At 35.7% G+C, this 12,495-nt stretch overlaps 2 protein-coding genes across 3 annotated transcripts in view; both read left to right on the forward strand.

Annotated features, from left to right (window-relative positions):
* Window positions 1-8,477: 8,477 nt before the first annotated feature.
* LOC126693754 (glutathione S-transferase zeta class-like) overlaps window positions 8,478-12,495 on the forward strand; it is a 31,761-nt gene continuing 27,743 nt past the window's right edge. For both annotated transcript variants that reach the window (XM_050389878.1, XM_050389877.1), the window contains exons 1-7: window positions 8,478-8,633; window positions 8,738-8,852; window positions 8,938-8,994; window positions 9,114-9,199; window positions 9,326-9,400; window positions 11,074-11,127; window positions 11,243-11,324. In XM_050389878.1, coding sequence (XP_050245835.1) covers window positions 8,631-8,633; window positions 8,738-8,852; window positions 8,938-8,994; window positions 9,114-9,199; window positions 9,326-9,400; window positions 11,074-11,127; window positions 11,243-11,324 — 472 coding nt within the window. In that variant the 5' untranslated portion in view covers window positions 8,478-8,630. The remainder of the gene's footprint in view (window positions 8,634-8,737; window positions 8,853-8,937; window positions 8,995-9,113; window positions 9,200-9,325; window positions 9,401-11,073; window positions 11,128-11,242; window positions 11,325-12,495) is intronic.
* Window positions 8,485-12,495, forward strand: part of LOC126693755 (glutathione S-transferase zeta class-like) — a 31,754-nt gene continuing 27,743 nt past the window's right edge. Inside the window, exon 1 of the mRNA XM_050389880.1 lies at window positions 8,485-8,633. Coding sequence (XP_050245837.1) covers window positions 8,631-8,633 — 3 coding nt within the window. The 5' untranslated portion in view covers window positions 8,485-8,630. The remainder of the gene's footprint in view (window positions 8,634-12,495) is intronic.

Genomic DNA, 12,495 nt, shown 5'->3' on the forward strand with positions numbered 1-12,495 from the left:
TTCTGTTGCTACTATTGCTAACACTGAGAGTGTCTAACCAATGACTCCCGTCTCTGTACAATCTAAGTCTTCAGGTCGCACTTTCACCATGTCCACAGATGACCTTAAAAACATCATCGCCAATGTCATTCGTATGATTGGTAATGCATCTTATTCCTCTTCTCTCTCAGCTTTATCTGGTATGTCTCCTTCCTCTTGGCTTATGGATTCCGCTTGTTGCAATCACATGACTCCTCACTCGTCCTTATTTTCTGAACTTAAACTTGCACCACACCCTCTTAATATTCACACAGCAAATGGTTCCACAATGTCTGGTTATAATATAGGTTCTGTTTCGACCTCTAACCTCTCGGTTCTTGGAGTCTTTAATGTTCCTAACCTTTCTTACAATTTATTTTTTGTGGGACAATTAGCTGAGTTGGGTTATCGTATTATATTTTATTATTTTGGGTGTATTGTGCAGGATCCAAGGACGGGACAAGAGCTTGGGACCGATCCCAGTGTTGGGCGTATGTTTCCCGTGGACAACCTTCATCTTCCACTTGTTGCTCCTGTTTTTGTTGCTGCAGCTACTACAGTTTCTTCAATTCCTTCCCCTACACTTTGGCATGCTTGACTTGGTCACGCATCTTCCTCTTGGGTACAACAATTGGCTTCTAGAGGTTTGTTAGGTTCAGTGTTTACCGAAAATTTTGATTGTGTCTTATGTCAGTTAGGAAAACAACCAGCTTTGCCTTTCAATACTAGTGAATCAATATCCACTGATATCTTTGACCTTATTCATTTTCATGTTTGGGGGCCTTCCTCTGTCTCTAGTATTGGTGGGTCTCGATATTTTGTTGTATTTGTTGATGATTACTCTCGCTATAGCTGGATTTTTAATATGAAATATCGTTTTGAATTATTACAAGTATATTCTAATTTTGAAAAAATGGTTGAAGCTCAGTTTTCTAAACGCATCAAAATTTTTCGATCTGATAATGCTCTTGAATACACTCAATATGCTTTCCAAGCTATTTTGCATTCCTATGGCACCGTTCATCAACTAACTTGTCCAGATACCTCTCAGCAAAATGGTAGAGTCGAATGAAAACTTCGTCATATTCTTGACACTATTTGTGCTCTTCTTCTCTCTGCCAAAGTTCCTGCTCCTTTTTGGGGTGAAACTACTCTTCATGGTGTTCATGCTATTAATCGCATTCCAAGTCCTGTTATCCAAAATCAAACTCCATATGAGCGCCTTTTTGGGTCACCTCCAGACTATCACCACCTTCATTCCTTCGGATCTGCTTGTTTCGTTCTTCTTTGGCCACATGAGCATAACAAACTTGAGCCTCAGTCAAGGCTTTGTTGTTTTCTTGGCTATGACGAAACTTAAAAGGGATATCGGTGTTATGATCCTATCTCTCATCATCTTCGTATCTCCCGCAATGTTGTCTTTTGGGAACATCGCCTCTTTGTCGAGCTCTCTCACTTTCGTGTCTCCCTATCTTCCTCCTCTGTTTTAGATCTTTTTCCAGATGAGGCACATATTCCTTCTGTAGCTGCTCCTGATCCTCCTGTAGTTGCTCATGATTCTCCTATAGACTTCTCTGTTCAACCACCCAATATCATTGATCCCTTTCCAATTCACCCTTTAATGAACAGGTGGAAGATGAACAGGTTGAAGACGAGCTACCTAACCCCAACCCTGAGCTTAGGTCCCCTGCTCCTACTCTGTCTGAAGATCTTGCATAAGACATTCCACCTCGTCACTCAACTCGGGTAAGGTCCATTCTTGCACATTTACTTGACTATCATTGTTACACTACCCTTGCTACACTACACGAGCCTCACACCTATCATGAGGCTTCCACTGACCCTTTATGGCAGATTGTAATGAAAGAGGAACTTGATGCATTATCTAAAAACCATACTTGGGATTTGGTGACACTCCTTCCTAAGAAATCTATAGTTGGTTGTAAGTGGATCTACAAGATTAAGACTCACTTTGATGGGTCCATTGAGCGCTACAAAGATCGTCTCATTGCAAAAGATTTTACACAGGAGTATGGGATTGATTATGAAGAGACCATTGCTCCGATTGCTCGAATCTCATCTGTTCGTGCCCTCTTAGCTATTGCTGTTGCCAGTAAATGAGACCTTTTTCAGATGGATGTCAAAAATGCATTCCTTAATGGAGATTTAAGTGAAGAAGTTTATATGCAACCTCCTCTTGGTCTCTTTGTTGACTCCAACAAGGTTTGTCACCTTCGACGAGCACTTTATGGCCTTAAACAAGCTCCACGAGCTTGGTTTACCAAATTCAGCTCTACCATCTCTTGCTTGGGTTACATGGCCAGTCATTATGATTCTGCCTTATTTCTTCGTCGCACTAACAAAGACACTATTTTACTTCTCCTGTATGTGGATGATATGATCATAATTGGTGATGACCTCAGTGGCATTCAAGAACTCAAGAATTTTCTCAGTCAGCAGTTTGAGATGAAAGATCTTAGACATCTCAGCTACTTCTTGGGTCTTGAAATCACTTATTCTACAGATGGACTTTATATTACTAAAGCCAAGTATGCCTCTGAACTCTTATCTTGAGCTGGACTCACTGATAGCAAGACTGTTAACACTTCAGTTGAGCTTAATGCACATCTGACTCCCTTAGGGGGGAAACCATTGTCTAATCCCTCTCTTTACAGACGCTTGGTTGGCAGTCTAGTTTATCTCACTGTCACTCGTCCAGACATTTCCTATGCTGTTCACCAGATGAGCCAGTATCTGTCTGCTCTACGATCGACTTACTATGTTGTTGTTCTGCGCATTTTTCAATACCTAAAAGACACTCTCTTCCATGGTCTTTTCTACTCTACTTAGTCTCCTCTTATTCTCCATGTATTTTTTAATGCTGATTGGGCAGGAGATTCCACTGATCGTAGGTCCACCACTGGTTATTGCTTTCTTCTTGGTTCTTCTTTGATTTATTGGTGAAGTAAGAAACAAATTCATGTGGCCCGCTCCAATATTGAAGCAGAATATCATGCCCTTACTGATACCACATCTGAGCTCCTTTGGCTACGATGGCTTCTTAAAGACTTAGGTGTGTCTACATCCTTTGCTACTCCTCTTTATTGTGACAACTAGAGTGCCATTCATATTGCTCACAGTGATGTCTTCCATGAACGGACTAAACATATCCTGATTGATTGTCATTTTATCCGTTATCATCTTGTCCATGGTGCTCTCAATCTGATCTCAGTCTCCTCTAAAGATCAACTTGCAGATATCTTCACCAAGTCACATCCTAAAGGACGCCTTCGTACTTTGGTTGACAACCTCAAGTTGGTCTCACATCCATCTTGAGTTTGAGGGGGACTGTTAACGTGTATAGTGTTGTGGGCTTTAGGCCCAACTAGATTACTTGTATAATACACATTCTTGTACTACACTCTTACTTGTACTGTACTCATATGCCTCCTATATAAAGGCACTCATGTATATTCTTTCATTTGAGAAATACAATACTATTGCATTCAGTATTTCTAACACTATTAATTTGGTCATTACATTTTGTTAATAGTCAATTTAGTCCATACATTTTGAACCTGGGACATGTAACTGAAAGACACGCGTGTTAACCACTAAGGTAATATAAACTTACATGATAAAATTTACCTACACTAATATATATATATATATATATATATATTAGTGTTGGTTTCGATTTTGTTTGGTAAAATCTTCACTAAAATCGGGACCAAATCGACCAATTTAGTTTTTCAAAAATCCAAATCAAACTAAGAAAAAACTGGATTCGGTTCAGACAATTTCAGTTGGTCCATTCGTTCGTCTTTTTCTCTTTTTAGCCCTACTTTGTTTTTATTTTGGTTCTTTCCTCTAATGGTATGTGAATAAGTTAATGTAAAGAGAGAAAGAGAGAAATTGAGGCTGAATAAAAGTTCTCATTTTGAAACTTTTCTTCCATTTACTTTTGGTTCCTCCCCCCCCCCCCCCCTTGGTTTCTTTTTCTTCTTCATTATTTTTTTTAGGGGTAATTACACATAACTCACCTGTGGTTTGGGCGAAGATCACTTTGCCTACCCATAGTTTGAAAAGTGTCATTTAACCCACCTGTGGTATGTTTCGTTTGTTTTCCGTAACCCACCTCCGTTAAAATCAGGGGTAAATAGGTATTTTTGCTCAAATTTTATATCTCTCTCCTCCCAAAACAAAAAATAGCACAAAAATGAAAGAGAAACAAGATCACAAGGGAGAGTTTTGGGAGAAACAAGGTGTTGCATAATACTCTAGCATCACCACCCGTTCGATTCCTCGCGCAATCTTGATTAGAATCTTCACCAAAAACAGAGGAGGAAGAAGAAATAGGGGCAGCTACAGCTCCACCAGTAGTAGTATTACCGATCGTCGTCGTTGTTATTGTTGTTATAGCTGATTTGAACCCATCATCCCACAACAAGCCCTTGAGCTCTTTGTGCACAAAAGAGTACAAATTGGTCAACAAATAATCCGGAGCATCTGGATCGTTGAACCCATCGTAAATCCCAACGAAAAGCCACCCATGCTCCTTCGAAACGACGATATGTACTCCATCCTCCCTTGCTTTCCCTTGAGTCCATTGTAGATTCTGACTCTCCAATGACTCATCGTCTTCCAAACTACCATCACTGCTCAAGAAATTCACGCTATTCATCGTCAAATTCTTATTGTGTTGTTACTTTTCGTTATAATTCCAATCTGGGTCTTTCAGTCCACCGCCTTTGATCGGAGCTACAATCGAGTTCTGTTTCCCACCACTGATTTGTGAAATAAGGGTCTTCGATATCACTCTCTATAAAACCCATATGAGTTTCCCTTTCCTCGATCTGGGCCTAAATGGCCCAGACCTGAACTCGAGTCCAAACCCACCACCGTGAGAGAAGCTTCTCTGGAAGTTAATCAAAACCCTCCCTTTTTGATCTTTTTTCTCTTGCATTTTTGTGCTATTTTTGGTTTTGGGAGGAGAGAGACATAAAATTTGAGCAAAAATACATATTTACTCTTGATTTTAACAAAGATGGGTTACGGAAAACAAACGAAACATATCACAAGTGGGTTAAGTGACACTTTCAAGCCACGGGTAGGCAAAGTGATTTTCGTCCAAACCACAGGTGGGTTATGTGTAATTACCCCTTTTTTTATTTTTTATTTTTTAAAAAAGCTTGAAATTTGAATATGGAAAATTCTACAAGGAGTATTTAATAAAAATGAAAGGGAAAGATTCTACAAGGATAGTGAATACTAGACTTTGCTTTGTCAAGGCATGATATACCTGGGTAAAATGAAGGCTTTATGGCTAGCTAGGAATGATGTATCATGGTTGTCGGTGAATGTGATACTAAAAAGATAACACCCTTCATCCTCTTATCACACCTTCTAATTTCGATCCATCAATGAAAGCCTTGGAGTTCCATTAAAAAGAGGGGAAATGAAGAGAAACCAAAAGCATTGAAGGCGAAGCTCAACGCTAGTTTATTGAGTTTTCCAAAGCGAAAGTTGTTGTTTTAAGGCCTGCTTAGGGCTGAATTTTAGGAAGAGAACTTAAGCCAGAAAAATGGCTACTTACCTTTTATTTTTAAATTATTTAGCCAAACAGCCATTTATTCGAAGTATTTAGCAAAAAACCTATGTTTTGAAACTTGATATTGTTAGCATTACATAGTATTCACATTTAATTGTGACTTGTGTGTGCTATATGTATTTTCACATTGGTAATGTCTAGCTAGTTCTATGCAAAATTTTCAAAAAAATTAAGTGGCAAAATATGCATAGAATGTTGAGTTCGATATTAGCAATATCGAGTTCCAAAAACAAGGGTATTTTGCTAAATATTTTGTAAAAAATGGCTGTTGTGTTATATACTTTAAAAATAAAAGGTATTTAGTCATTTTTTCCAAACTTAAGTACTACACCTAAATTTTGAACTATGCTTATTTAAACCTCCAATAACAATATGTTACATCAGCATTATCACAATTTAATGAATAGAACCGGCAACACACAATACTTAGAATACATTTGGATATAGCGTTTTGTATCAACGTTTGCGTCTGGCTGAAGAATGCGTTTGTCAGTGAGTCCCGTGCACTGTTCACGGGACCCACAAAACTCTTTTTTTAGCAAAATTTTCATTAAAAATGGGTCCTACGTCACTATTTACACATTTAAAAATTATTTTGCTACAGTGTTTTCAGTTTTCAACAATAAGCGGTATCCAAACAGACCCTTATTCATCAATACAGTGTATACATTATGATTAAAACTCATGATATCAAACACCCATCCTCCTACAACTCAAGAACCATCTATCTCCAACCAGCTGTAGACGTTACCGGAGCTTGGAAAAGAAGCTGAAGTTGCTGCGAGCATGGTACCTTTTAAGATCTGGCCTTTGTCATTTTGAACAACAATCTGGTCTTTGTCAAGAATAAGGACCTTCCTTCAATTCTTTTTAGATTGCATTGCAACTACAATTAGAAAGAAAAAAAGAAAAATGCAGGACAAATACATAATCTTCAAATAAATAAATCTAATGTTTTAATCTTAACAAAACAAAAAGAAATTGTTGAGTCTCTCTCATGAATCCAAACCTCCAATTTTTTTTAAGAAATTAGTGACTACACAAAAGCAGGACAGTTAAAACCAATCTTTTGGGGATTTTTCTTTTACAAAATAAACAGATAAATATACAACTATATCATCCGGTTATTAATAATAATTAAAGGTTCAGAAACCCCAAAAGCCAAAAAGCTATCTTATGGGAAAAGCTTTATCCCCCAAACAAAATTTCTTAAATTTTCACAATTGGTCAAATAAACTATTTTAAAATTTTTACTTAAATTAAAGTTTACATTTGTGTGGTTCAGTTAGCTCAATTGGTAAAGTCTTTGATAATTGCATAGGAGACCTGGGGTTCAATCCCTGCCTATACCAAAAACTGAATGGTGTATTGGTTTGATGATAAAGAGTTATCATCAGGAGTGGATGCCAAATATTGAAACTCTCTAAAAAAAAAAAAAGTTTACATTCATGTCTCGTATCTGGCCTTTGTCATTTTGAGCAACAGTGGACCATCGAAAGGTCACAACCACCACACTCATGGTGGCTCTGACTTCTTTTCCAAACCCCTCATAATGTCTCCGCTAGCTTTTGGAAGTATCTCTGGAAGGTTTGGAGGTTGGTTGGTCTTGAGTGGTAGGAGATGGGTTTTTCATCTCTTGGATATTGATTTTGATTTTGATTTTTTTTTAATTGGGTATTAATGAGTATGCATGTAAATATTGAGTTTTGCCTCCTTATTAAATTTAAGGCTAAACTACACTTTAGTCCCTTAAATTTACTTTATGAGCACAATTGATTTTTTAAGCTTTAAATGTGCGCTATTTGTCCCTTAAATTTAAACCCACTGATCTGTCAAAGAAAAGTATGTTAATTTCTTTGACAAAAAGCTTATATTCAATATATTAAAAGGAGGTATGACTTTCATTATTTCAACTTGAGCTCCTACTCAACATTTTAGCATGGGCCACATGTTGATAAGGTTTGTTTAAAATTTAGACTTGTTAAAATTTAAAACTAATTATTTTATGGGTTCGTGTATTTTTTTTCTTTTTCTTATATTTCTTTTTTGAATTGTCATATATTTTTTGAATTGTTTCAATAACTTATTCTTTAATTATATATCTTTTTTGACATTTTCGAAGTTTTAACATCTAAATTTGTTCAGTCACACACACACACACACACACACACACACACACACACACACACACACACATATATATGTATATATATTATCTATAATTTGTAGGCTCTAAATTTTTTGATTCCTTTCAATAGTTATAGTCATGAATTATTCTTTTGAATATAACCCATCTTTCTCTTATATTTCTCTATTGTTTAGTCATATATATTTTGTTTTGTTTCAATAATTTATAAACAATGAATTATCTGATTGTTTAATATTTTTTGGTCTTTTAAAAGTTTTAATATCTGAATTTTTGAGCTATTTTTTTGCTATATCTGAAACTGTCTGAAATTTTTTTTGTGAGCCATTGCATGTTCAAACAATGACTTTTTCATTAAGTTGTAACATAATTTGAAGTCATATAAGAGCAAATTATACAACGGTGTAGTTTCTTAATCAATTTAAGATTTTATAAAATTATTTTAATGTACCTCACAAATAGGTAAGTTCTTGTGTATAGCACGAGTTAGCGACTAATTACTAATATTAATGTAGCGATAATAATATTATTAAATTTATATAAAAAAAATATATTAAATTAAAATAATAAAATTGATTTAAAAAAAACTAAAATACTAAATGAAATGAAATAATCAGGCAATAAAACTTTGCGATTTGTGATGTGATGTTAGCATATTCCCCTTTTTATTTATTATTATTCGGCTATTCCTACGGAGTACGAGAAAGAGAAAAGGAATCTTTGTTCCTTATTTTTTTGTGGATAATATCTATTAATCAGAATCAGATGACAACAAAATCGCCGGCGGCTTTCCCTCGTTAAGAATTAGAAGTCTTTTGTTTTACCAAAACCAAATCGGATCAAATTTACTGAAATATGGTACTACTGTATCTATCTATCTATCTATGTGGTTTGTTTGCTAAAATATAGTATAAAAAGTGTAGTGTGTTATATTATTGAATTGAAATGATTTTATGGGTTAGGCAAGCGTAAGCGGTGATAATAAGAAAGAAAGTGAATTGAAGCTGAAGCTGAAACTGTATTCATACTGGAGGAGCAGTTGTTCGTTCCGCGTTCGTATTGCCCTCAACTTGAAAGGTACTTCTTTCTTATTTCTCTTTATTTATTTATTTATTTATTAATTCTTCAATCTATCTTAATTTTTGATGATGATGATGATTAGGGCTGGAATATGAGTACAAAGCAGTTAACTTGGTGAAGGGAGAGCAATTCAGCCCCGGTGAGAATAGAATTAGTATTACATGACCTTTACTTTACTTTACTTTCTACTATTGTTTTTATTATTAATAATAATAATAATTATGTATGTATGTATGCATGTATGGTGTAACTAAACAGAGTTTACAGAGCTCAATCCTATTGGTTATGTCCCCGTGCTTGTCGATGGGGACTTGGTGCTTTCCGACTCTTTTGCCATCTTACTGGTTCGTATCTCTATCTATCAATTTCTTTTTCTCATTCTACTTTCCCTATTATTATAATTATTTATTACCATCAATTCTTCATACAGTTTTTAACTAACTAACTAACTAACTAACTAACTTACACAGTATTTAGAAGAAAAGTACCCCCACCACCATCCATTGTTGCCTCAGGATCTTCACAAAAAAGCCATCAATTTCCAGGTATCAACTGCATCTCATACTGCCTATAAACTTAATTACACTCATCTCATTTTTAACCATCTTTTTTCCATTTCTTTCCTTTCTTTTTTGGATTTTACACTTTTCTTAATCATAACTATAATCTACAATTAATTGATGCTCACACCATAAAAAGCATCAACAAAGTAGTATTGTGCAGTGTTTTGAGGCAGACTTTTTAGTCACAATCAACTCAATCTATGCCAACTGAGGTTGAAACAGTTCTTTTTCTTTTTTTTTTCTTTTGTTGATAAATAACGAAAGTTTATTAATCAAAATACCCATGTACATCAATCTCTTAAATTACAATGATCAAGCATATCGAAAAAATTAGAACATGGAAAAGAATAAAAAACACAACTCCAATCCAGTAAAGAGTGGAGAAAGAAATATTTTAACTCAAGAATAGACCATTCTATTCCCTCAAAGCATCTTGTGCTCTGTTCTCTCCAAATACACCATAAGACACAATGTGGCACAGCCCTCCACAAATCCATCTTTCGATGTTTTCCAAAAAGGACCTTGCAAAGCTGAAAATAGGTCAGTAACACTTTGTGGCATAACCCATAGAAGACCAAACAGAGCCCATACCATAGTAAATGGGACAATGAAGAAGAAGATGATTCACTGATTCCCCACTCCTTTCACAGATATAGCACCAATCCAAAACTGTAACTCCCTTATTCCATAGAATATCAAGAGTCAGAATCTTCCTAAGGCGGCAGTCCACGAGAAGAAAGCAACCCTGGGAGGGATCTTTGAGTGCCACACAAGTTTTCCAAGGAAAAAGAGTATCAGGAGTTGAGTAAAGGGAGAAATAGTACTCACGACATGAGGCTGCAAGGAGCTGATGGCATATAATTGCACTTGGAACTACCTCTATCGTTTTTTGCCACATTAATAACTTGAAAATTGTTTCTGCATCAAATTCTATCTTGGTGAAACTTATGCAAATAACCACCTATAATTTACATTGAAGAATGTATATAAAGCCTACTTCACTTGCTAAGCAAACTGGGGTACACATTGAAAAGGATGGCTATGCCACTATGCCAGCTATGGCTATTTTGAAATAAACTAAATTATTTCTTGTGGATTGGTGCCTAGGATCAGGATCCTCACCAATTTCTTTGAAAATGAGAGTTTCCATCTCATGTTTAAGATATAGTTTTCATGAATCTAAACATGTATATATATGGTGCAACTTCATTTAAAATTCTATTCCACCAAATAATGAATGATTACTACTTTTAAATGAGGTGGCATCATGTTCACCCTTAGATTTGTTAAATACTAAATCTTCACTTTGAATTGGACACTCTCTATTTCAAAAGCAAATGGGGAGTATTATTTTCCAAACAACCTTGCAAGCATGCGTACAAGTAATTGTGTCTCACATGGTGAATAACACTAGTATTGTTCTTTTTTACATGTTGGATAATATGTTTGAAAATCCCTCTTTGGCTTTACTTTCTTTTCCAGCCTTGAGGATATGGTATAATGTTTTGAGCTTCCTGATCTAATCAGGCATAATTCTTTCTTGTACCTTATCGATTTTTGCTAATATTCACATATGTTTTTGCAAGTATGTTTCAGATTTAGACACTAATGGGGTTGCTTTTATAACTGGATATGTTTTATAACTGGATATGTAGGCTGCCAATATTATTTCCTCAAGCGTACAGCCTCTCCAAAATCTAGCTACACTGGTATATATCTGAGTGAGACTGTTGTGGTTATATACCCCTATGTTGTTATTTTCATGAAATTGTTAGAACTTATATGATATAAATTTTGTTTTGCCGCTTTTCCTCCTATATACAGAAGTGCATTGAGGAAAAAATTAGTTCTGATCCTGATGTGAAACTTGCTTGGGCTCAACATTATACCAAAAAAGGCTTTGTAGGTAAGATTTGACTAAGCTGCACAGTACTCCCCCCTTCCCTGGCAGGTGGGCCCCAAAGCAGGAAAAAAAATAAAGATTTAAGATTTGAAAGAATAAGCAGATACCAGATCAGTTCTGGATTGTGCTACACACTATAACATTTAGACATTGTTAGATTAAATGATTAAACTCACAATTTCCTTAATAGCTTAAACTTTTGGGACAATTTGCAATTTATTATGGTATTAAAGTAGGAGGAGCTGGGTTCAAACCATGTCTTCAGCTTACCTCCCATTTATAAAATTCCCACATGTTGGACCCTACTAAATAAGGGTAGTTTAGGCCCACGCGTGATGGGAGAGTGTTAGATTAAGATTAAATTCACCATTTTCTAGTAGTTTAAGTTTTTGGGACAATTGATAATTTATCAAACATAATACCTAGAATTAAAATTAAGAAGTTTTTGTGGCCCATGAAAGCAGAAAACTCAAAAATATCTTTCTACCATGCCAGTCTCGCATGTTTAAAGGCTGGTTTAATTTAAAAGCTGATGATAAGACCAATCCCTCCAATCCTATTACACTTTCTTTTAAATTGAGAAAACGCATTGTAAAGTTGTGATTTACAAATATGTATTTTGATGGTTTTTATTTTGTGCCAAATTTGATTGTAATTTTATTTAATCTTTTGTACCCTGTATCTGTTGTGTGGGACTTTATTGTAAGGGTTGTGTGATAGTGAGAGAGAGTGTGAAGACTCAATCTATTGAAGCAAGGAAGGTTTTCGCGGGTATCTCGCGACTAAGTATCCCGCGAAAAGATGCATGTGCACTGCACATGACTGGAATGCGAAGAGTCTATACAGATGGAGACAGCTGTGTCTCGCGAGTATCTAGTGGGTAAGGCCTTCTCGCGAGACACCCGTGAGATATTCTGTTCTGCCAGTCTGTACTGCTTGATACACTTTCTGTATCCTCATTATATATACCCATATTACCCACAAATATAACTGAGAGCTTTTAAGAGAAAATCTTAGCAAAAACACTTGAGAGTTAGAAATTGTTATATCAGCAATTCTCTACACATTTTTGTGTGGAATTTCTTTATCTCCTACCTCTCCATTTCCATACCATTGAAAGGTCAATAGCCCAAACACTTACCACACCTTTTGAGAGTGTCCAGTGAGGTTTTGG

The sequence above is a fragment of the Quercus robur genome, chromosome 7 (assembly GCF_932294415.1).
Source record: "Quercus robur chromosome 7, dhQueRobu3.1, whole genome shotgun sequence".
Taxonomy (NCBI): domain Eukaryota; kingdom Viridiplantae; phylum Streptophyta; class Magnoliopsida; order Fagales; family Fagaceae; genus Quercus; species Quercus robur.